This window comes from Neomonachus schauinslandi, chromosome 2, assembly GCF_002201575.2.
Source record: "Neomonachus schauinslandi chromosome 2, ASM220157v2, whole genome shotgun sequence".
NCBI lineage: Eukaryota > Metazoa > Chordata > Mammalia > Carnivora > Phocidae > Neomonachus > Neomonachus schauinslandi.
In genome coordinates, this window is record NC_058404.1 from 73,090,712 (window position 1) to 73,116,364 (window position 25,653).

General features: G+C 40.8%; 1 protein-coding gene across 1 annotated transcript in view; it reads left to right on the plus strand.

Annotated features, from left to right (window-relative positions):
• DCHS2 (dachsous cadherin-related 2) overlaps window positions 1-25,357 on the plus strand; it is a 301,078-nt gene extending 275,721 nt beyond the window's left edge. Inside the window, exons 16-21 of the mRNA XM_044913075.1 lie at window positions 4,605-4,816; window positions 8,828-8,979; window positions 17,604-17,734; window positions 19,328-19,614; window positions 20,494-20,626; window positions 22,737-25,357. Of these exons, the coding sequence (XP_044769010.1) occupies window positions 4,605-4,816; window positions 8,828-8,979; window positions 17,604-17,734; window positions 19,328-19,614; window positions 20,494-20,626; window positions 22,737-25,357 (3,536 nt within the window). The remainder of the gene's footprint in view (window positions 1-4,604; window positions 4,817-8,827; window positions 8,980-17,603; window positions 17,735-19,327; window positions 19,615-20,493; window positions 20,627-22,736) is intronic.
• Window positions 25,358-25,653: the final 296 nt, after the last annotated feature.

The window sequence follows — 25,653 nt, forward strand, 5'->3', positions numbered from 1 at the left end:
CCTTGCTCATGTTTCTAAACTTCTTTTTTAGACATTTAAACATATGCAATAATTACACATCCTGTGTCCAATAATCCAGCATTTTAAGTCTTTGAAGATTTATTCAGTTTTCCATAGCTTAGCCAGTTCTCATTCATGGTGCCTTGTTTCTCTGTGATTTTCATGCTTGTTAACTATGAGTGTTCATTGTCCTTAAAACTTTTTCTCTGAGGGTTCTTTGAAGACTGGGTTGAATTTGTGCCCTTTAGAGAGGACTTGTTTTCCTTCAGCAGATCACCTGGGTACATCATCAAGCAAAGACTAGCTTAAATGTAATTATTGAGGGTTTTAAAAACATATAGCTGTGATAGTATGGCCAGCATAAATTCAGGCTTAAGTTAATAAATTCACAGCAGAGACCTTTTTTTCCCCTTCCAACCAACACCAAGGTCAAGAAAAGCAGGTTTCTGTACATCCATTTTGAACTTGTTTTTGTTTTTTAAATATTGATCACTCAGTTGGAGCATATGTAGCCTTTGGGTTTATAGCTTTATTCTGGTTTTCCCATTAGACTCTTCACCTTTTGTGGGTTCAGGCTTCTTCCCTTGTTTCTCATACTCTGTGCAGCTATCAGAGATGGATTTCAAGGAAGAAGGTTGTGTTAGAGACCCTTGGAACAAAAATGGGCTTTTAGTGCTCGCTTACCTTCCTGGATTACTGTTTTCAGGGTTTTTTTGTCCTCTGAGGATTCCTTACTAGTATACCAACTCAATCATGCATTTCAACACACACACAATTTATCACGCATTTTAGTTGTTTTTGTTATGAAGTTTTCCATACCGCTGTCAAGAAACCTTTTTAAAAACTTTTAATTATGATATTCAATTCATCTTTCACGTCACCTTTGGCGCATAATCTTCAAGCTTATGTGTAAAGCTACCTAACATAGGTTTTATGAGCATATGTATTTTAAGCCATATGCCAGTTAAGATAGAAAACTGGCATGTGTGATAAATCCGTAAAGATCACTAAGGTTGTGGTTACTCTTCTTAAGGGTAAAAATGTGAGAAAGCCATTTTGTTAGTTACTGACTTAATAAGTTCTGATAAGAAGGATCTCGGATGAGAACCGCATTTTCTGTCCATTTTGTGCCAGTGTTTGCTCTACTGCTCACTGTCTACACCAGCAAGAATGTTGGAGTTTTACTCACATCGTGTATGTAAATAACAAATGGTTTGGTTATTCCCATCCCATCTCATGATTTGGTAGGTTGACATAAAACAAAAATGATCAAACTTGCCATGTGTCAAGGATGTGGTTTTAGCAGAAGATAGTTTCAGAACTTTTGGATAACATAAATATTTATCACAGTCTGCTTTGGGTATGTTCATATGCATGTGCACAGTTTGTATTGGATTGACATTCCCTGATTATGCTATCAAGCAGTTAGCATTTGAAGAATCTTAACCTCATTTCGATGTGTATTTTATAACTTGGGCAAAAGCTACATGTGTACACATATGAGAAAGGAAATAGTGCTGCAATTTCATTCTCAAATTATTCTAGAACTGGTGCGCTTATGCGTAAGAACTAACATGAAGTCGGTGCCCGTGAGGCTTGTACTGGAAGGAAAAACATGGACTTCTGCCCAGACTGAAAGCCCAGTAGTTCTTGCGTCTCAACAGTGACAGTAAATCCTTGATATCTCTGAGAAAAATATGCGTATATCGTCCCAGGCAAATGTGGGTCTGGTAGGTGTGCCAGCCTTGAGTCATCTCACAGACGGGATATTGTCTTTCCTACTTACACAACTTTCTCAGCATATGCCAATTATTATGCCAAAAATAAAAGCCAAGCAAGGAAAGCATTAGAACTGCAGAGCCATTCCAAGTGCAGAATTCCAATTATCAAAGCCTAAACACAAGCCTTTTATTAAAAAATCCACTTTGATCTGGGCTGTAATTGGCACACTTTCTACTAAGTGACACTGGCAATTTAGTGTTGCATTTCTATGTTATTTTTCTTTGGCTAATAGTAACAGAACATGATAGCAAGTGGAATGCTCTGTTCAGCAGAGACGGAGTGCTGGATGAGAGCTTGGACCTACCTCAGACTGGGGCTCCTCTGCCGTTTGGGAGTGCTGGTTTAGCTCTTGTTTCACAGAGGTTTCTGAAGACCAGCTTGTTTCATTGCCAGCTCATCAAAATGCATCTTAATGATTTTTCCAGCTACCAATGGTCATAACTACCCTAAATTTTCTGCCAGGGGTGTCAGTCACATCAGACTGTGGCCCATAAAAGTAATCTGGTTTTCTGAGTTGATAACTGATGACAATAAGCGAAAGTGGTTTATGGAAATTTTACATTTTGTAGTATAGTGAGTTCCTCATATAGAATATATTTAGCTGTTCTTAATAACAGAAGAGAAGCTATAACAATCTCCCAAAAATACTCAGTACTGAAGTTAGAACACTAGAACAGGGCATGATTCCCATTAGCATCCAGGTAAGTAAGCAAGAGCCTGACATTTTCTTGGACTAGGATGGTTGTCTGAGGGAACTGGTTCAGATAGAACAGTAGAACTGTGGCTTCCAGGCCATATTTCCAGAAACAGTTCAGGTTCTTTCATCTGAAGAACAGACTTTGATTAGTCCATGGCTGTTACGTGTTTTCTTTCTAAATTCAGAGCTTTTGCAGATATTAAATCTATACCTGATGATGGAAAGGATGAGGAACATGGGTAGGACACTGGAATATATATCATGATCCTGCACAGGAACATTCTAAATATGCACTGTATCCCTTCTCCTGCAACCCTACAAAGTCATTGTTAATACCCCCATTTTACAGGAGAGGAGGCTCAGCTCCATAGAACCTGAATGACTTACCCTGGGTCACAGACATAGTGGAGGTTACTTACCTAAACTAAGTAGCCAGGGCTAGGATTTATACTTGGTTTCAGGTGTCTCAACCTCCCAATCAGTGTTCATTCAATGAATCTCTATTCGATGGAATTTCTGACAGTGAGAGCTAAGTAAATAACAAAATAATAATAATAAATTCAGTACAACATTTGTCAGCAAAAGGGAGAACAAAAACAGAACAGAAAGTTGAGAAGGAAATCAAATCAGGGGATGAATTTTCTTAATTTGGAGGAGAAACTCGTGCAAGGCACAAAGCCCAAGAGTCAGTTTCCCTAACCTGTTTATACTTTGTATATGAGGGTATAACATATATTAATGGATGCCATCTGTAGGCCAGACCCTGAGCTAGGCACTAGGAATATGACAGTTGGTATAAGAGATAGGCACCCATCCTCGCCTTGTACGCTTCTAAACCAAGAAGAAGCACCAGTCTGAAACAGATGAGCACAGTACATGCAGGTGCTCCATGAGAGTCTGTTGCAGGCTGACCATAGTGACAGTATGGGGCTGGCTGGTCTGGAAAGATCCCTGAGGAAGCGCAGAAGTAGGGACCATGCCAGGCAGATGGAAAAGCATGCATGTTGACTCTGTAACAAGCATTTGAGGAAGAAAACATTTAAATTTTTTTAAAGATTTATTTATTTATTTATTAGAGATTGAGAGAGTGAGAGAGAGAGAGAGAGAGAAACAGCATGAGAGGGGAAAGGGTCAGAGGAAGAAGCAGGCTCCCCACTGACCTGGGGGCCCGATGTGGGACTCGATCCCAGGACTCCGGGATCATGACCTGAGCCAAAGGCAGTCACTTAAACAACTGAGCCACCCAGATGCCCCTGAGTAAAAGAATATTTATGAGTGTTCTGTGCACAGCAGAGAGAGCAACGTGGGGAATGGCCGGAGTGAGACTCTTGAGGTGGGAGAGCCCAAGCACGTCCGTCCTATGGAAGTTAAAAAATGCTGCATTTTGGGGCGCCTGGGTGGCTCAGTTGGTTAAGCAACTGCCTTCGGCTCAGGTCATGATCCTGGAGTCCCAGGATCGAGTCCCGCATCGGGCTCCCTGCTCGGCAGGGAGCCTGCTTCTCCCTCTGACCCTCCCCCCTCTCATGTGCTCTCTCTCTCTCATTCTCTCTGTCTCAAATAAATAAATAAAATCTTTAAAAAAAAAAAATGCTGCATTTTGTCATAATCACCATGGAAAGCCATGGAAAGGGTTTCTGTGGCACAAGGACAGTGTCCATTTTTATGATTCAGTTCAGAATGGGAACTGGATTAGAGGGGAGACCAGACGAGTGATGCCATGGGGCCCTTCAGGCAGGGGAGAAGGTGGGAAATGCCAGTGGCTCAGAGAAGGGCAGTAGCAGTGACGATGGAGGGCAGATTCAAGAGATGTTTGAAAGATAGACTTTGCAGACATGGAGATGGACTAAATATGGCGAGCGAAGGGTCATTTCAGAGACAGCTCCCACATTTCGCCTATTTCATAGTTTCTCTCCCTCCTATGTGTTGGAACCTTGCAAATAACCCCACATTTCTCAACTTTTTTCACTATCAGCCCAGTCAGGTGGGAAGGGCGGCCAGCCATCGGGAGATTTGGAGGGACAGGTGAGAGTTTGAGCATAGGAGTGAAAGGTGATTTGGAGCTTTTTAAACAATGAGTACAACATCATTTTCTTTTATTTTTTTTCCTCCCTCGGAATCAAAATAGGAGAACTCACTGTGAAAGAACCCAAGTTTCTCGATTTTGAAGTCAGACATGAAGTACGACTCATCATTTTAGCGGAAAGTAGCGGGCACAGAGCCTACAGCAAAGTAACAGTCTTGATACAAGATGTGAATGATAACTTACCATGCTTTGAGCAAAGCGTTTACCAAGTGTCAGTGTCTGAAGGCCTGTCCCACAATGCTCACATCATACAGGTAACAGAAATGTGTTTTGTGTATGTGTATGTGTGTGTATGGAAATTATCATCAGTCTGCATCAAAATATCTAGAGCCTTTTTCTAGGACATAAATGTGTCTAGGGCATGTAAAAAGTTTGAGGAACTGGATGAAACCTTAGTTCGAAGGAAGTCTGGAGTTTCTGAGTTCACGCTTCTTCCTCTCTTCATCACGTGCTCCTAGTGCCCGCCTGCTTTCTCTAGGGACTCTGCCCGACACTAGCAGTGAATCCACAGGGGCACAAAACTCAGCTCAGCTTATCATGTGTACAACTTAGAGGGGAAGTCAGAAAAGTAAGCATCAAATTTAAATGCATGTTCGTCATGTTAAATAGAAGTGCCCATTTAATGTCATGAGAGAAAAGAGGAGAGACAGACTCTTCCTGGAGGAAAAGGATAAGACTTCGCAGATGAATGGTATTTGCGCTTGGTCTTCAAGGGTGAGCAGGCACTCGGCCGGGGGAAGCACAGCTGGATGAGCATGGACGAAGGCACGGACCCATGGAAGAGCTCCCTGGGTGCGAAATTTGCAGACATTTCATGTGAAAGTCCCAGATCCACTGTTCCCGGGCCTCACCCCATCTCAGCAAGGAGGCCTACGCCATGAAAAAGAGGATCTGTTTTTAAGGCAGTCTCGTGCGGGCTCTAAGACCCACTCACCCTTGATAGCCTCTCTGCCTGCTTCAGGAATCGGACCCAGTTCCATCTTTCCCTTCACAGTTGAATTGCTCTTCTGTCTTCAAGAACCTGGACATTGGGAAATGTACAACCTCTTGGGAATCTGCACAAGAAATCCGTATAAAAACCCCTTCCTGGCAAAGTCAGGCTTTCCCTCTGGCCTCTCTAATCCTGCTATTGTGATCCAGCCCGTAGTGATGATTACCCCCCTTCCTCTCTGGGTCGAGGGGGTCAGGGAGCCTGAGGACATGTTAGAACACCTTCTGGATGAGACCTCCCACAATGCTCTACTGTATGGCTACCTCCACCTGCGTCTGGAGAGACACCTTCCTTTGACCTTCAGTTCAGCTCCAGATGTACAGGTACCCCTCTGTTGGTGCTGACAAGACCAGTGGAGTCTTGGCCATCTTGGAGTCTTGGCTCTGTGCGTCCCACACAGTCCAGGATACCTAGGATTTCTTCCACTGTTTTTGCAGACTTGTGTTATATGAAAGTGCCCTGTTCCATTTGCCAGCCTGTTCCAGAAATGCTTTGGTTTCAGCCACGACTGAGAAGAAGGGGAGGGCATTCACTTGCCCCATCTGTATCACTCTGTGCAGTGATACATGTTCAGGGGGGATGACAGAGACCTACAGAGCCACTGTGGGGCCTGCTCTGTCACAGAGGACCCCTGCACTGGGGTGCCACCGCGTTGCACCTCTTCATCGTTCATGCTCACCTGGATAGAGCTAGACTGCTCCATGTGGAACACAAGAAGGGAAGATACCTTTAAAGCCCAGGTACAACAAATGGGAAGGAGCCTGGCCCACCAGTGTGTCAAATTAGGTCAAACTTCAAGAAGGCTGAGTCAGGGACAGATACAAGGACCTTCATTCTTCACATTTTTAGATCATTTAATTTGTTCCAGGAAACCAGACTGCCATTTTGCTGTGTCCTGTTCAGAGAAACAGGAAAGTCGAAGGCTCTGGAGTTCTAGCGCTTGTGGTAGTTCTTGCTTTTGCCATCACACTGCCCATGGTCCCTGCTTTTGGTTACAGCCCCGCCAACTTCTTTTAGGAACTGCCCATCCTCTGTCAGCTGCAGTCTTGCTGAGATTGTCAGTCAAGGTAGTGACGTGTCCTCCATCCCCTGCCCAAGGTGTTGTCATCTGCCTCAGTCTCATGTAGGCTTTCTCTCCCTCGGATCTGAAACTTGAGTGGTAAGACACCAGCACAGAGGCGCATTAGAGCTGATTCATCTTGGTGGCAACAACTCAAAAGAAACTGTGCCCCTGGGGGTCCCAGGTCCTTGGCCTTCACCCAGACACTATCTTTCTGATACATTTTTCCTGGTTAAGTTTTCCATAGTGGATATGTGCTGCTGGCATCCTAAAACCCTAACAGAAACACCTCCTGGGAGACCTACTCTTGGTAACACTTGGAAACATATGGACCCGGAGGATATGAAGGGTTTTATTCTGCCCAGATGCACATGAGTTTCTTTTCCTGATGACTTCCAAGGAACTGTGCATTGCTGCCTTTCTTTACTAAGTAGCTGGCTTGTGTGCCCTCCTGATGAGGTCCTCAATGTCCCACTTGGGCGACTCAGGATCCCCTGAGATCTGATGACAGTGTGAAGGATAGATGAGAGCGGAGGGAGTTCAAGGCCAACACCCATCAGGACATCAGTGTGGTCACCCAGGAGAGAGATGATGGGAACGTGAGGTCAGGCCAAGGCTGAGGGGCACAGAGGATAAAAATAAGTAGAAAAAAATACAAAAACAATGAATCGTGGATCACCACATCAAAAACTAATGATGTATTTTATGGTGACTAACATAACATAATAAAATAAAATTTTTTAAAAAGGAAGAAAAAATTTTAATTAATCCATCAACTTATTCTTAAGCAAGATCTTGAAACCACTAATGGAATTAATTCTTTATGAAAATGTAATATAGACTAAATAATACATCTCCATGGAGAATTATGCAAGACTTTTTTCTCATCCTCAACACTACTTTGATAATTTACCAAATAAATGATCAGGATCTAATTTGTTATAACACACTAAATCTAGGCTATTTCATTAATTAAAAATCCTTCTAAAATGAGACTTTCAATAAGATATATAAAAAAATCCACATATGGCCAATTTTACAGGCAATACTTTAAGCAGGAAATACAACAAATTAAAGACTACCATTTACTATTCAGAGATTTCTTTCCCGAAAAAAAAAAATTAGAATTTTTTTTCAAGTTCAGTGCCTCATTTTATTTTACTTTACTTTATTGCACTTTACAGAGATTGTTTTTGTTGTTGTTGTTGTTTTTTGTTTTACAATCTGAAGCTCTGTGGCAAGCGTGCATCAAGAAAGTCTGTGGGCACCATTTTCCAACAGCATTTGCTCACCTTGTATCTGTGTCACAGTTCGGTAATTCCTGCAGTAGTCACACATTTTCATTATTATTATATTCATTATGGTGATGGTGATCAGTGGTTTCTTGAGATGGAATCTATACCTGGTGAAGATGCTGTGAAATTGTTGAAATGACAGCAAAGGATTTAGAATATTCCATAAACTTAGTTGATAAAGCAGCAGCAGGGTGCGAGAGGACTGGCTTCAATTTTGAAAGAAGTTCTGCTGTGGGTAAAATGATACCAAACAGCATCACAAGCTACAGAGAAATCGTTCGTGAAAGGAACAGTCAATCAATGTGGCCAACTTCATTGTTGTCTTATTTTAAAAAATTGCCACAGCCGCCCCAGCCTTCATCAGCCACCACCCTGGTCAGTCAGGAGCCATCAACATCAAGGCAAGACTCTCTACCAGCAAAAAAATCATGACTCGCTGAAAGTCAGATGATGGTTAGCAATTTTTAGCAATCAAGCATTTTTAAATTAAGGTGTGTACATTGTTTTTTTTTAGATATAATGTTATGCTGTTGCACACTTAATAAACTATAATATATGCACCGGGAAACAAAAAAAATTCATTTGACTTGCTCTATTACAATATTTGTTTGATTTGGGTGGTCTGGAACTGAACCCGCAATATCTCTGAGGTATCCCTGTATTTTCGCCTCTTGCCTAAAATTGTAGTTCAAAACATGGGCTACGCCTACTGAAAGTTATTTGGAAGTCCTTTGAACAAGCCTGCAGAACACTTTGCCCACCCATTACCTACTATATTATAAATGTAAGTCCTTTGATCATTGTTTTTAAAGTGCATTTGGCAATCCGTAATTCTTTCATCGTGCATTTGTCTGAAAAACAGTCTTAACCCATCTTGCAGATGAAATCCTTATCTAACGGAAGAGCTGCTTCCTCACAGGTTTTTGCTGCGGACCTCGACAGTGGGATGAATGGCCTCACTGAGTACTCCATTCTCTCTGGCAACCAAGGGGAAGCATTCCACATTGATGCGCGGAGCGGTGTGATCACAGCAAACGCGGTTTTAGATTACGAGCTCACCAGCTCCTACAGGTCTGTCCCAGATTCAGATCCGTTTGCTCAAGTATTCTGCTTGTTTCTGACAAAATTGTTGCTTTGGCCATGACTTCCTGTTATGTAAGCTTCGTTGTAAAATGTGTTGCGCTTTGATCCAACCTATGATCACTCTTTTGATACGCTGAACGAGTCTTAGAAAGTATTTGCTCTTTGGAAAATGTGATTACACTACAACTTTAGGGTCCCTTGCAATTCTTAGCTTTTATGAATTTTTGATGCTATTAAGTACTAAATGAGAGACATTAACAATGACAGTATTGGGCGCCTGGGTGGCTCAGTCATTAAGCGTCTGCCTTCGGCTCAGGTCATGATCCCAGGGTCCTGGGATCGAGTCCCACATCGGGCTCCCGGCTCTGCGGGAAGCCTGCTTCTCCCTCTCCCACTCCCCCTGCTTGTGTTCCTGCTCTCGCTATGTCTCTCTCTGTCAAAAAAATAAATAAAATCTTTAAAAAATAAAAAATAAATAATAAATAAATAAATAAATAAAATAAAATAAATAAAAATGACAGTATTTGTGAAATGCCTACTGACTGATAGAGCACTCTGCAACTGTTTTTGGTTCTTGTTTTTAAAAATAGTGAAGACTGAGTGACATTTCTCTTTTTAATTCTTTACTCAGTTTCATGGACGAAAGTACAACCCTGTCATCAGGTCCTTGTTGCAGTACTGTGTTCTAATAGAAATGATCTGATGAAGTACACGTTCAACATGAAATATATTTTGTCTAGAGTTTAAGGTGTACAGAACTATGCAGAATTCTATAAAAGAGAGAATAGCAGTGTTGCAGGTCTTCTGGTTATTTTAAAAAGTCAGGGCTACAAAAGTCTAGCTATACATACAGATATATTTATGGCATCACCGTCTATAAAAGAAAAAGGAAAAGACTCTAAGGAACCAAAAATGTCTGGGAGTGGAGATTGCCTCAAACATTGGTAGCCTAGCCTTCCATGGAATTCTACCCTTTGACAAGAGAAGGTGGTTTCTCTGTGAGTGCCACTGAAGAGAGAGCCCTAGCTATATGGGTGAGTGGGGGAAATAACAAAGGTTTATTCTGTAGGCCTTTTGGAGTCAAGGCGCACCCATATACCGGGACACCTTCAGGAAGAAAACCTAAGAAACTTAACCTTGTCTATCTCTGGAGAAGTGGTCATGGGGGAAACTGGGGTCAGAGGCTTGGCTTTCTCAGTATGCATTTTAGTATATTCGTGTCATGTTTTCATATGTTCTTCCAAAAGGCCTTGCACATACAGTGGTTCCTTTAATCCTTCCGGTCGCCCCCCGAGGAAGCCGAGTTAGGTGTTCTCTCATCCACTCTGAAACCAACACACGGTGGCTTGTGGGGCCACGGAGCCAGTCAGTGATCCAGCAGAGGCTCAGGCCCAACTATTCTGATGTTGACTCACCCTGTTTCCACTGTGCAAGCTACAGAGCCCATCTTCTACATGGGGAAGAAGCAGGCAGATGAGAGACCTGAGTGCCGGTGTTCTTTTAGGCCAGACTGCTTTCACGTTTAATGAGGAAAGGGCAGTAGATGCATGTGGCTGAGCGGCAAGAGCCGATTACAATGGATCTGTTATTAATTAACTGGACTGGATTAATTGACCTCTGAAAATCTTTCCGGCTCTAAAATGTTGATTGTTTCATTCTTTTTTGTTTAATATATTTCAAAATATTACTTCAAGAGCATTTTAAAAGTTTAAGACCTTACCCTGTATTAACGAGTAGGATTTTTTTTCAGTAATATTTTAATGTAATTAATTGTTATGATGCTTATTGTATAAACCTATTAAAACCGGCTGTCTAAATATGTTAAAACCCATTGCGGCTACATGGTTTCTACAGCCATCTTAAGCATAAAGCCATTTTTCTCTCTCTGTAGATGACTACAGGTTGGTCTCAGCCTAGTGGCACCTGAGTGATTACAAATTCAGAGATTATCGAAGGTCTGCTGTGTTCCAGGAACTAAGCACTTCCGGGTTGTAATGACTTTCTGTCCTACTGTTCTTACTCAATGGGGCCTAATTAGTAATTAAACCAGACTCCTTTAAGCTTTTTCCTATTTGCGTCATTGTTTCAATGTTCCAAACATCTAAATTGGTCCCAATATTGAAAAGTGCCCCTCTCCAATTCCCCATGAAGAAGAAAAGCAGGAGTGGAGAGAATTTTAACTAAACACACACTGCCACAGAGAGAGACAGAGACAACCACACACATACACACACATACACACACACACTCACAGTCTCCACTATCACCAAGGCGAGGAAATATTTTAAACCTCCCGCCTATTCAGGTTCTCCCCTTCCTCCTCTCCCTTGTGGCTTCTCTTCTTCTTTAGGGCTTTCCCTGATATTTCAAGGAGCGGGAAATTCAGGATGCTTGTCCCCTAGCCTGCTACATCCTTAGTGGATGCTTTGGAAATGGTATTGTTCCGCTTTTAACTTTACTTTTGAAGTTGCTATTTTTTGTCCAATTGAAGAAAATATTCCCAATTATAACCCTCTGTTTTACAATATAAAATGAGGGAGGAAAAGATATTCTCAGTTCTGATTATAGTCAATATACTATAAATAAAAATTAAGTAATCTTTAGGCCTCATTTTAAGGCCACATGTAAGAAAACTCAGTGGAGAGGTGATGACCAACTCTAAAATAGACCTTAAGTTCTATCTGACTGGCATTTCTGAATTGTAAAAACTATTTACTAAGTGTGAGGCTGGGGATGTAAAGACACATGCAAGTGTTCTTGTTTTTAGGGAACTCAAAAATCAAGCGCCATTATAACCCATGGCAGGCGGCATATTAATAATCACAATAGTTGCCATTTATAGAGCTGCTCTATATGTCGAATTCTCGTAACAGATTAAGATTTACAGAAAGAGGAAATTAAAGTTCAGAGAATACAGTTGTTTGCCAAGAATACACAGCTAGTAAATGGTACAACTGATGGGATTCTTGCCCACGTGAGAGGTCCTAGTGGGGCTTTCTATTGTATCATGCGAATGCATCTGCAAAGTGCATACCTGTCTTTACGAAACATGAAACAGGGAAGAAAAACTTCAGGTAAATAAGAATTAATTTAAAGGTTTAAATATTCAATTTCTGTAGCATAAATATTCAAGTTCGAAGAGCAGTTACTGCCAAGAGCAACGCTAAACTCATACTCTCCACTGAGAGCTCATTATGACCGTGAGAGAAATACTGAGAAACAAGTATTGTTTACAAGGTAGGAAGTTGGCTGAGATGTTCATTATCTTTTCCAAAATACGTGACTCATAAATAGCAGAGCTGGGATTGCAACCCCATTCTGTTGACTCTCCATGAAAAGAATAAAAGACTTTCGGGCCAAAAGCAGGAAAGTCATGGATATGCACAAGTGTTTATAAGGTATGTTTGGAAGTAACAAGTGGTCCAGTGCACCTGAGAAGCGTGTGGGGTAATGAAAAAGAGGTTGGGATGTGAAGGAATAGGAGGAATGTGGCCAGAAGTACAAAGTTTCAGTTACAAGATAAATACTGGGGATGTGATCTACAACATGATGACATCGTTAACGCTGCTGTGTGGTATAGTTGAGAGTTGATAAGAGAGAAGTTTTAAGGGGTGCCTGGGTGGCTCAGTCAGTTAGGCATCTGCCTTCAGCTCAGGTCATGATCCCAGGGTCCTGGGATCTAACCCCACACCGGGTTCCCTGCTCAGTGAGAAGCCTGCTTCTCCCTCTCCCTCTGCCCTCCCTGCTCATGCTCTCTCTCTCTTCCTCAAATAAATAAATAAAATCTTTTAAAAAGAGTAGTTTCAAGAGATTTCATCACAAGAAAAAAATCATTTCTCTTTTTTTGTATCTGTATGAAATGATGGATATCAAATCATTATGTTATACACCTTAAATTTACACAGTGGTGTACGTCAATTATACCTTAGTAAAATTAGAAACAAACTTACGATGATCTGAAAAACAAAACAAAATAAAAAAAAAAGAGGCTGGTAGATCTCAGGCAAGTTTTGAGGGACTTCATATCCCATATAATGGAAATTGTGCTTGATTCAGTAGGGCATATAAAAGTCTAAGCAAGTCAGTGCATGGTCAGATCTTTATTTTTAAAAGACATCTGGTAACAGATACATTGCAAGACAGAGGAGGACCAGCATCAGACAGATAAGTTAAGCTAGACAATGGCTGTGAAAGATCTGCTAATGAGGATAAAGCAGTGGGGATGGTAGGAGGGAACATACTTACTAATTGATTCAGATATGGAATCCATAGGAACATGGTCAACAGTTGAATTTCTTCAACAAGGAAAGAGATAGAAAGTGATTCTGAAATTTCTTCATAGGAAAAGCAGGAACTGGCATTGGGGTTGGAATGGGGATTGGGATTGGGCTTTTTTCTGGGCATTTTGAGTTTCAAGGGCTAGTGCAAGAACAAAAGTTCAGACATTCCTTCGGCGATTAAAATACTGATCTGGAGCCTGGGAAAGAGGTCTTCATCCAAGATTTAGATTTCAGATTCATCCAGGGAAAATATGTAAAATGGAATTACCTAGGGAAAGTCCGCAAGATGAGAATTTGGGGGATTATCACTACTTGAGGATCAGGCAGACAAATAGAAGCCAGCAGAATAGATTCAGGGAAGAAAAGGAACAGAACCTGGAAAAGATGGTCATGGAAACCACAGGGAGAGGTTGGACTCCATAAAAGAAAAGGGTTTCACAATGTGTTTGGATTAGAATCCACTAGAAGTGTTCCTTATTTTAAGGAGTTTAAGGAGATTTTATATACACATTTCTTATTTCCACAAGCTCTTTCTTGATCTTTCTGCTTTTCCATAGCATCTTGTTCTTGTTTCATGCCTGCATTGACTTCTGATAGCTCCCCAAAGACATTAATTAGAACTGTTTTTTCAAGATCTCTGTTTCTTTCAGGTTTATTTCTTCTCCTCATCTGTTCTACACTCTTTTTCATGTTGGAGACTTTCTGTAAGTAACTAACGATCCTCGCTTCTGAGTGAGGCAAGAGCAAAGTCCTCAGAATCTCTGAGTGGACTGGCAGAGCTTATCAACCAGCACGCTTCACTTTCAGATGAACCAGAGAGGAAGTTGACTACTTTGCAGGATGACATACAAATGACAATATTTCTCCAGGGGCAGACCCTCAATATTATTTACTCTGAAGATGAAAATCAGACATTCTTTTGCCTGGGAGTGAAGAGCAATGGGCAAGGGGACTTGATTATTCTGTGTTTTGAGTTTAAAATAATCACCAAGCTATTTTTACCTCAATATCTCACCCCACCCCTTGTCGTGTCTTGTGTCTGTCATTGGTTATGTGGGGGCAAATCTGTTCCCCACTCATCCTTATCTCCCTCCAGATATATTTCAATCTGTGGTTTCCTGTTAACCACTTATCTGTAGCCACTCCCAAATCTGCTTGCATTTTCCAGAAATTTGTTGGAACTTCTCACCACCTCTACCCACCAAAATCTTCTCCGCTTTACTGTTAGCCTTATGGACATATACCTTATTTTAAATTCTTTTGCTATCATTATCATAGAATCTCAGGAGGAAGAAGAGATAAAACTTGTGTAGTTAAAACCAGAAGTCATAGCTCTTCTCTTCATTGGTGTTTCTGATGTTGGCTGATATGTTTGTTTTACTTAGAATTTCAGAAAGAACATGGAATTCTGGGTAGACATTTAAGATACTGTGGAGAGGGAGTTTTGAAAAATTCCCTTCCACCTTCAGTATTTGTTAAAGCAATCAGAAAGGATACTGCCTGGTCAAGGTCCCATCTAAAGTTTAAGGTGATGAAAGAAGCTTCCTGTGGTTGGTAGAATAGGAGAAATATGCTCTGTGTTAGAACGGACCGGTTCTAAATCTGGTCAGTTTCATTTATAATCTCTGCTGATGTAATAATCAAGGCAGCCGTTCTGAAACCTGGAGCCGGTTGGACTGGTTACAACCAATAGTTTTACAAAGACTGCCAAGGAGCCATCATAGAAAACTTGAGGTCTCACAGAAGTTATGTGTAGAATCTTGGTGGATCTGCCTTCATAATTTTCCATCTGTTCTTCAAGCTATTGAGGAACTGTTTACTCGTCTTTTTATTTTGAAACTGAATTGTACATTTTACTCCGTATCAAAGATTCTCATGTTTTTTAAGTTGACTTAGACATTATATGGAACCCCTGACACTGTAACGTTGTAAAAATCAGGGCGGTTGCAGCTATAGCCGAAGAATTGACAGAGCCATAAATTTGATGTCTTGACTGAGCTTTTAGTGTGACACTGGGGAAGGGCGGGCCACAGAGGGAGAGAACATTATGATTTGTTTATTTTTAGTAAAATATTTCCATATGTACCTGACTTATGTTCATGCTAACAAAACAAACTTTCCACATGGAATGATTCTTAAGCTCCAGAAGTGTGAAATTCAAGTAGTTGTTTTACTGATGTCCCAGCTCTGATAGCATAGAAGGCAGCCTGTGTGCTCCATGAACAGTAGATAAACAGGGATTATTTGCTATAAAGTGGGATTTAAGCCAAGAAAGAGTTGATGCTTATTTTACATCATTTTAAAATGTAAGATTGGAAAGATAGACCACTCATCAGGTAAGCTAAGGAAAAAGAAAGTGGAAATGTGTCAACTTCCAAGACTCAGTTTCTTAAAGGGTAGTATCAACCACATGCTAAGACTAACACCAATTTTGAGGTAAAGATTATCTTCTGATGGGCAATTTACATCATTCCTCAACTACCCTCCTGGAATTCATAGTGTTTAGAGCAGAGCGAAAAGCTAATGGTTATACATTAGGGCATGATAGATGCACAGTAATATATATCCTTGTTGAAAATATACAGTGGAGCTCAGACAGTAGACACAGGCTTTCCAGTTAGCCAACACCTGGGCTTGAATCCTGGCTCTGTCATACAGTACATTCATAATCTTAGACAAATCTTGAGAAACCAGCCCTCAACATACATTTTTTTAAAAATCAAGTAAGATACAGAGCTCACCTGCTCTCAATAAACAGGAGAGGCAGATAATCAGTCAGTAAGAACAAAGGGTGATGACTGCTGTGTCAGAAGAATGTACAGGGTGCTGTGGGATTGAGAAAGGGGCATCTGAATCAGACCGGAAGTCAGGGAGAGCTTCCCAGAGATGTGAGCTTTGGAAGATCAAGAGGGTAGTATAGGGACAGTAATTCCAGGCAGAAGCCAAGACACTGGAGGTCATGTGTATGTGCTCAAGGCCTGGACTACCTCTTGTAGACATGAAGAGCCAAGGAAAAGTTTTCAATAGGGAAGTCAGGTTTTCAATTCAGGATGTTGGATGGAGCAGTTGAGTGGCAGTGTGGGGGATCGACAGGGGCAGATGAGACTTGCAGTAGGGAGATTGGTGGACAAACAAGTACTCCAGATGGGAAAGGCTATAATGAAGATGGAACATTCCAGGTCAAGATGATGAGGGGATGAGGCTACAGAGACCAACTTGTCCTGGTTTGCCGGGGACTGTCCTGGTTTTTTTTAAAAAACAAAAACAAAAACCCGAAAGTCCCATGTCCCAGGAAACCGTTCAGTCCCGGGCAAAGCAAGAAGGCTGGTCAGCCTACCTGAGGCTCTGAAGGCAGGACTGAAACAGTTGGGAACACTGATCCAAGTGATATTGAGAAGGTAAAATCCTTAAGACTCACAATGAGTTGGGTTTTGGAAGATTGGTGACAGAAATGGAGAAGTTGAAGGCACTAAGAAGGTTTTGAATTTAGTTGCTGGAGATAGTTGTACCATCATCTAAGAGAGATGAAATCACTGCACATAAATTCTTTCGGATCATAGACTTTCCCCCCTACTCTGTAGTTCTAGCCAACCATGCATTTTTGTACCTGTATTAATCATGCAGCATCCTCTCTTAATTCTACAGTTGCTATTGATTTTGAATCTGGATTTAAAAAAATATCAGTACAAAGCAATCTCTTAGTGGCTCTATCTTTGTGGTACAGTAAAATGGAAATATGTAGTAATATCCAGGCCATGCATGGTAGGGTGGAGGGTGTCTACTTACCCAAAGAACATGTATTGGTGTTTGTACTTTTTAGGTTGTCCTTGGTAGGAAAGGACTGAATTCTACAGTCTGTCTCCAGAAAAGGCTCATTTGTAAATGCCACGTGATCCCTGGTCGCTTGCTGGATTTGATGCTCTAAACCAGTCAAAAATAAATAAATTCCAGGCTACCATTCTTTTTTTTTTTTTTAAGATTTTATTTATTTATTTGAGAGAGAGAGTGCACACACAAGCCAGGGGTGAGGAGCAGAGGGAGAAGCAGACTCCCTGTTGAGCAGGGAGTTCAACACGGGGCTCGATCCCAGGACCCTGGGATCATGACCTGAGCCGAAGGCAGCCGCTTAACTGACTGAGCCACCCAGGCACCCCCAGGCTACCATTCTGATGAAATAAATTTTTAAATGAGGCCGTTTAGAAAAAGCTAGGGGGAAAATAAAAGCAGCTCGTCAGCTCATTTTTTAAGTTTTCAATGGGATATTTGATAGTTATGTTGTTTTTCTAGTTCTCTGGATAATGGATTACATTTCTTGATTCTTTTCCAAACCAGCTTGATTGTGCAAGCCACAGATAAAGGGACGCCCAGGCTTTCTGGTACAAGTGTCATCAAGATACAGGTGACTGATATAAATGACAATGCCCCGGCTTTTCTCCCTTCTGAAGCAGTGGAAATTGCAGAAAGTAAGTGTGCCGATTTGGAATCATGGTTTTCACTTGTGTAATATCATCTACCAGCCAGGCATTCTAATCAGTATGAGTGCTAATCCGCAGGAACCGTGCAACGTGGACAGCTTCTGTCTTCATCTTACAGAATAGAAAATGGATGGCCCGAAGTTAAATATCAAATGTCAAAGACGTTAGATGTTGAGGCTGGGATTTGCCTTTAAGTCCCCAGGCTCAACCTGCCATTCCACACAGCTGCTTTTGTGCGTGTCCATATTTCTCAAAACCAAAATCTACTCCATGAAGAAGCACACTTTGTTGACTATGATGGTCATTCTAGAGCTCCTCTGAGAAGAAGCAATGTCCTTAGACTGAAATTTTGTCAGGCTTTGCAGTATACGAATGGCAAGTGATAAGTGATGGGATGCTCATTGCACAGAGTCATCACTTTCCTTTAGTGCAAACTCACCGTCAGCATTGCAAGAAAAATTTTACCCACAATAATGGTAGAGGTAGAAAATACAAAATTTTACATGATCTGCTAATTAATCCCAATTGTTTGGGTCCCTGGGTTCTATGACTCCATAGTCTGCAATCTTAAAGTTTGTCCACGGTCAGCAGCTGGACTGGTAAATCCAACCCAACTCTATCATTGAAATTGCAAAAAGTGCTGGCCCCTCTCTTGCCTCTCTCCTTTCACTCTTAGTATCCACCTGACTCCTAAGATGTTACTAACATTTTAGGATGTTCAGTTTCCAAACAAATTACCACTCACAGAGGGATATATTTGTAGATGTATAGGGATACCTACAAACACTCTAAAATATTCTACAAAGAAAAAATTCTCCAGTTCTGCCTCTCACCTATTTGATATACTTCCATTTGTTTTTACTGAAGGTACTATTCTTAAGCATGTTCATTAGCATCAAAATGCAGCAATGTGCCCATGATAAACACGTCACCAGAACAAATGGCAAAAATCAAAGCATATACTGAATAGGGTAAGGAGTGGTCGATGCACACCCAGAATGTTCAAGCCTGAAATATGAAAATTACATGAGTCTCATATATAGGGGAACTATTCTGAGTATCTTGGCATCTTCTTTCTACCTGTACCGTACTTGTAAGCTTAAAAACGAGGTCCCTTTTATGAAGTTTAGACTAAAGAACAGATGCAGTGTCATTGAAATTTTGCTTACGTTCCAAAATCGTATGCTTTGTATTACTGTTTTGAGTAAGAACTTTCTTCCCACCCATATCACCCATGAATATATGATTTTAATACAGAAACTACGTAAGACAAATATGTGGCTGAGAATGTTTCTTGGTCCCGGAATTGTGTTGCACGCATATGATAAAAAAATGCAATATAAAAATCGAATTTACTCTACCTCCTCAATTCCCTACTCAGTGGTAAATTTTCACTTTATTGGGCTCATAAATTCTTCAGAGTTTTTGTTCGGCTCGTAATGAGCTTTGTATGGGAAATCATGCCAAGAAACAGCAAATCATGTTGGACTTAAAGTTAAAATGTTTGGATTGAACTATCAAAGAAAAGTATTTCAAAGGATGAATTTTAATGGAGGCTGACATTGGTCATGACTATTGCAGATTCTTTGCCTGGTATAGTTGTGACTCAGATATCAGTTCATGATGTGGATTTGAATCCAGCTTTCATCTTCAATTTCGCCAAAGAGAGTAATCCTGGAATCAAGTTTGCTATTGATCAGAATACTGGAGCAGTGGTGCTAGTGAAAACGCTGGATTTTGAAGAAGCTACCGAATATGAGCTGTTCATCCAAATTTCGGATACTGTGCATGAAACAGAGGGAACGCTCATTGTCCGTGTGGTGGATGTCAATGATAACCCACCTGTATTTTCTCAAGATTCTTACCAGGTAAATAATGTAAGGAGATGCTGAAAACAGAGCCAAAGTGGAAAAGAAAAGGGAATGATGTAAGCTTACCAGTGTTGACAAACTGATTTAGGCAGACAGTATCCACAGGTTTTAGTGCCTTAGTTGATCCTGAGGGTTGTATATTCAATATCCTGGAAGCTATGGTATGTACACACGGAATTAAGGAGCTCATCCAACTCAGTTTCTTATGGATGTATAGCATCATTTTTTCTTTTTTTAGTTTGTAGGGATTGGAGTCCAGTTGTTCATAACAATCAGAACTGGCCTAGTATTTGCAGAGGTACCAAACAATACGGTGGTTTGGATTATCGGCACTTAATTTGGGAAAACTCTTTCTTTCCTAGGAATATTTTTGGAATACACTGATGAACATTTTGCAGAAACAAGTCATGAACAAAACTGTGAAGTGGAAATTTTATTTTTTTAGAGCTTAGTGTATGTTTATAGACGTAAGGACAATAATAGCATTCAACTAAGCACTTGGAAATGGGCTTCAGGACTTCTGAATGTAGCAAATGCATGGTTTAAACACAAACACAGAAGGGAAGCTAACCTAAATAATGATCTTCTGTATGTAATACTACAGTAGTGGTTTTATTAACTATCCTCTACCAAGCAGAAATAATTTAGAAGGACTTCTTTTTTTCATAAGAAGCAATCAAAACTAAATGAAATTTTTAAATTTTGTTTTTCTGAATTCTGGGACTACAAAATAATGTTCTTAATATATTAACTCTATAGATTACTATGTGTGTTTTCCATAAGCAAAATGGATGCAATGATTTTACTTTCTGGCCCTGTTCATGAAAATATCTCCAGCCTGTAAGTACAAGGCTCATTTCTCTCTTTTTCCTTCAGGTCACTCTTCCTGAATCGGTGCCTGTGGGGTACTCAGTGCTGACCGTGGCAGCCACAGACCTAGAAAGCAATGAGAACATTTCTTACAGAATCCTTTCCTCTTCTAAGGAATTTTCAATCGATCCAATGAATGGTGAGTTATTTATTGTGGCTTTAGCATTCATAGGTTTGAGTTACAGTGTAGAAGCCTGAAATAATCTTTTCCAAATGCTCCTAAAATGTTTCCAACTCACCCCCCTGGTATTATAGATGCCACCCTTCTTATTTCTCTTCACATCAAATGTTGTGGTAGCAAATCCTGGTGTTATTTCTCTTCTCCAACATCTCAATGGCTGGAAAGCAAAAGGAATTGATTACATGCTGGCAAATGTGCAGAACTTCAGAGACCCCAATGTAGTAAACACCCAGCTCATCAGTCCAACCAAGGACAATTTAAGTAATTATCCCAGGCCTCAACAAGCATTAAAATGAAAGCGAAGGGATCCATTTAGTACTGAGGACTTCGTGTTATGAGAGTGTGGAAGCTTTTTTTCCACGCCAAGTACATTAAGTTCAGTAATAGCATAATACATTCAATAAGGACAAAAAACTGAACAAGGAAAATTATTCGAGCATCTCTACTGAGAACAATCATTGTGGTATTCCAGTTTATTTGATGCCTTCCAAAGCTCTTTATATTTTTATCAGACAGCAAGTCATTTGTGGTCATGAAATGCATTCAGGCAAGTGATTTCAGATTAAAACAGTTAAGAATTGTATAGAGAAAGCATAACAATGCGTAGATAGTAAAAGTTAAATTTGATATGATATTATGATTAGCAAAGCACTGTCCCTAGCAGAGCACACTCTGGAAAAGAACAGGGCCTGGGACATGTTACACCATGTGTTCCCCATTTCTACATGCCATTGCATTATTTCATTAGTGAGAGCTGATTTAAAAATGAACCTCAGGATGACAGATGGTAAGTAGACTTACTGTGGGGATCACTTTGCAATATATACAGATATCAAATCATTAGATTGTACACCTGAAACCAACACAATGTTATATACTAATTATATCTCAATAATAATAAAAAAAATTAACCTCAGGATTGCCCCAAGGAAGAATTTAATCACAAAATACTGGTATGAGGCCCATGGTGTGTTACAAAAGGGAGAAGTAGGTCATGTTGCCACACAGCCTGTGGGTGAATGCTACTGTATGGATATAAACATGTCAGAAATTTGGCTCTCTGGGGGGGACCGGGGGTTGGAGATGCACAGTGCTCAGATGATATCAACTGCTATCCTGGCCACAGCACATCACAGTGTGTGAGGTAGTCCCTCTGAGCACTTAATCCTAGCAACACTTTGCTTGACATGCGTTATCAACAAGCTTTGCAATGAGATATTGATTAGAATGTTTTTAAGACATTAAATAGGGGTACCTGGATGGTGCAGTCAGTTGAGTCCAACTCTTGATTTCAGCTCAGGTCACAGTCTCAGGGTCGTGAGATCGAGCCCACATTGGGCTCTCTGCTCAGTGTGGAGTCTGCTTGAGATTCTCTCCCCTTCTGCCCCTCCCCCCTCCCTTTCTCCCTCTCTCTCTGAAAATAAATCTTTAAAAAACATTAAATGCTATCAGATCAATTTAGTTCATGGTGAGACTCTAATTACATTTGTCTATATTAAAAATAATAAAATGTATTAAATGTATTTCATTTAAGGGAAATCCACGTGCTGAATTAATGAAGAGCTTTAGGAAAAACACCTCCATAAATTATCAATAGTTGTAACTCGGCATTATTATATATACTACCTTCATTTGACTAGAGTGAATGTCAACCAGTATTTCCAGAATCAATATCTTTATACTAGAATGTCCCTATACATGTGTCGATGGATAGTAGAATGGGATACAGATTTTTCAAATAAGAATACATTTTCTTAAAAAAAAAAGATAATGGGGCAGCTTATTATACAAAAATAAAGTTAAGAGACATTTCAGCAAAGTCATCTTCAAGTGGTTCATATATTTACTAGAGTGAATGCCAGGAGTATTACTTCTGGATCTTAAGTGTTACAAAAGCATAAATATAAAAAATTTGAAATTTCTATTTGGATTTACTCTTGGTTGTAACTTAAATAACAAATCTAGCAAATAACTAAACCTATTAGTAAATATTTGGTAAATGTTTGCTGACAACTGGATCCTGAAAATTTAATTTCACAGCATTAAAATGCTATGTCTTGTTTTTCAGGCACAATATTTACTATCAATCCTGTATTACTGCTGGACAAAAAATCAACAGTTCAGTTTCTTGTTGAAGCCAGTGATGGTGGAATTCCTGACCTGAGGGCTCTCACCTTAGTAGAGATAGAAATACAAGATATGAACAATTATGCTCCTGAGTTTGCAGTAGAATATTATAATCTCAGCTTGAGGGAAGATGCTCAAGTTGGAGGCACGCTTGTCACATTTTCAACCATTGACCATGACTGGACCCGTGAAAACACACATGTTGATTATTCCATCATCAGTGGTAATTCACAGAACAATTTCCATGTGGAAACTAGTTTCATTCATTCAGAATATCCTTATAAGCAAGTTGGTTACCTGGTGTTGCTTCACAGTCTGGATAGAGAAGCAGCTAATGGTCATAAGCTTGTCATTCTGGCATCTGACCACGGCTTCCCTCCATTGAGCTCCACAGCCACTGTAGCAATAGAAGTACTGGATGTCAATGATAATCCTCCTAAATTCAACAGTCTGAAATATCACACCCATGTCAAGGAAAGTACCCCTCTGGGGAGTCACATCACTGTGGTCTCTGCACATGACCGTGATGTGGGTTCACATGCAGAAATCATCTACCACATCATCTCTGGAAATGAAGAGGGGCATTTTCACTTGGAAGAAAAAACTGGAGTTCTTTATTTGATTAAACTTCTGGATTATGAAGAAACGACAAAATTCACTTTAACCGTTCAAGCTTCAGATGAAGAAAAGAAGCATTTTTCGTTTGCAGTTGTGCTTATCAATGTCCTGGATGATAATGACCATGCACCTCAGTTTATGTTCTCGAGCTTAAATTGTGTTGTTCCTGAAAATGTGCCTGTTTTCTCCACCATATGTTCCGTAAATGCTCTGGATTTTGACGCAGGTCCTTATGGAGAACTGACCTATTCTGTGTTGTCGCCCTGTTCGGTCACTCACGGGATGCCTCGTGATCATGACCCCTTCCTCATTGACCCTTTAACAGGGGATATTCACACTCAGCAAGTCCTTGACTATGAAAATGACAATAAATACTGCCTCACAGTGCAGGCAAAAGACAAAGGTGACTCAACAGCCACTTTAACGGTTTGGCTGGATATTGAAGGGATAGATGAGTTTGAACCCATGTTTACTCAAGAGGAGTATTTTTTCAACCTTCCAGAGAAGAATAAAGTGAGACAGCTGATCGGCAGAGTGGAAGCGTCAGATGCAGACGCGGGTATTGATGGAGTTGTTCTGTACTCTTTGGACGTTCCATCTCCTTTCTTTTTAGTGAATAAAACGAACGGAAACATCTATTTGACTAGAGCACCTCCCCTAATAAGAAGTCAGTTCCGTGAACAAGACACCATTGAAATGAAAATCATCGCTCGTAGCCCCAAACCGGACTCCAAGTTTACATTCTGCACTGTTTTTGTGAACATGTCTTCTTTCTCAGAAGGACAATACTCAGGAGTATCTGGCAGCGGCTTTTCAATCAGCCTCACGGTCTCCTTTTTAGTGTTTCTGACACTCATCTTCATTCTAATTGTACTGATTTTAAGACATAAACAAAAAGACGCAGCCAACAATTATGAAGACAAGAAAACATCGTCCACCTTAGATATCAGTTTGAGACTGACCACAGAGGGCAGCATGCTCAAGCCCTTCCAGAAGACTAACGAGGACAATAACGCGGTGGTGCCCGCGGACTCCCTGCCTGAGTGGTTGAGCTTAATAAGTCTCATGGAGAAGGACATTGTGAATTTGTACAGGCACTCAAACTCCAGTGGCCACTGCTCTGTGGAAGGAGAAACTGCAGAAGATAAGGAAATCCAGAGGATAAACGAGCATCCTTACAGAAAGGACGCTGGCTCAGCTCTGAGTGACCGGGAGTCCAGGGTCCCAGACTCTGGAATCCCAAGGGACTCGGACCAGCTCTCCTGCTTGTCTGGAGAAACCGATGTGGTGGTCACTGCTGAAACAGCAGAAACCAGCCATGCATTTGGGGAAGAAGATCGAGAAGGCTGTGGCACAACCTATGTTCAAAATAATGTGTTACCCCAGACACTAAAGAAGAGAGAGGTAAAAGAGAGCATCCAGGCTGATGTCAGGAGAGAGTCCGTCTTTATTTCAGGGGATCAGGAAGCAAGGTGTGTGGCTCTTTCCCCCCAGAGAACCCCTAATCACGATGTGAGAGGCAACTACCACTGGGATTATCTCCTCAGTTGGGAACCCAAGTTCCAACCTCTCGCCTCGGTATTTAACGATATTGCAAAACTAAAGGACCAACATTTACAGACATCTGGCATTCCTAAAGAGAAGTCTTTGGTTTTCCCACCACCTTTGATTACCGCAGTAGCCCAGCCCGGGCTTAAAGCAGTTCCACCAAGAATGCCAGCCAGAACCCCGGGGCAAGTGCTTCACAAATACCCACACTCCCCCCTTCCCTACCATCTCAGTTCTCTGCCTGAAGCCATGACTCCCAGCTTTTCTCCATCTCTTTTCCTGCTGACTGCAAAGACCCCTGCTGTGACCCCACGGTCGTCACGTGGGGAATCGTCGGGAACACATCTGAGTGGTACATGCCGTGAACTTAAAGCAGAAGATGAAGTTCAAATATAACCTGATTGTGATGTCACCATCGGTCATGAACGGTTGAACAAGACATTCTTAAGCTAGCTCTTCAAGATTGGTTAAAATACAGTCAGGGTTTGCAGAATCTCCTCATTTAAGTTTCTCAAATTTCTTCCAGCCTTAATGAGAAGTTACCCCCCTCTTTTAACCTTTCTGTTTTGCTCTCAGGACTCAAGTTTGTATATAAAAGTAGTGTATATTCTGTCGTACCTGGTTTTCTGTATGATTAAATCTCCAAAGAACACCATGAGCTAGACTGACTGCCAAAATGTTTCTATGAAAAT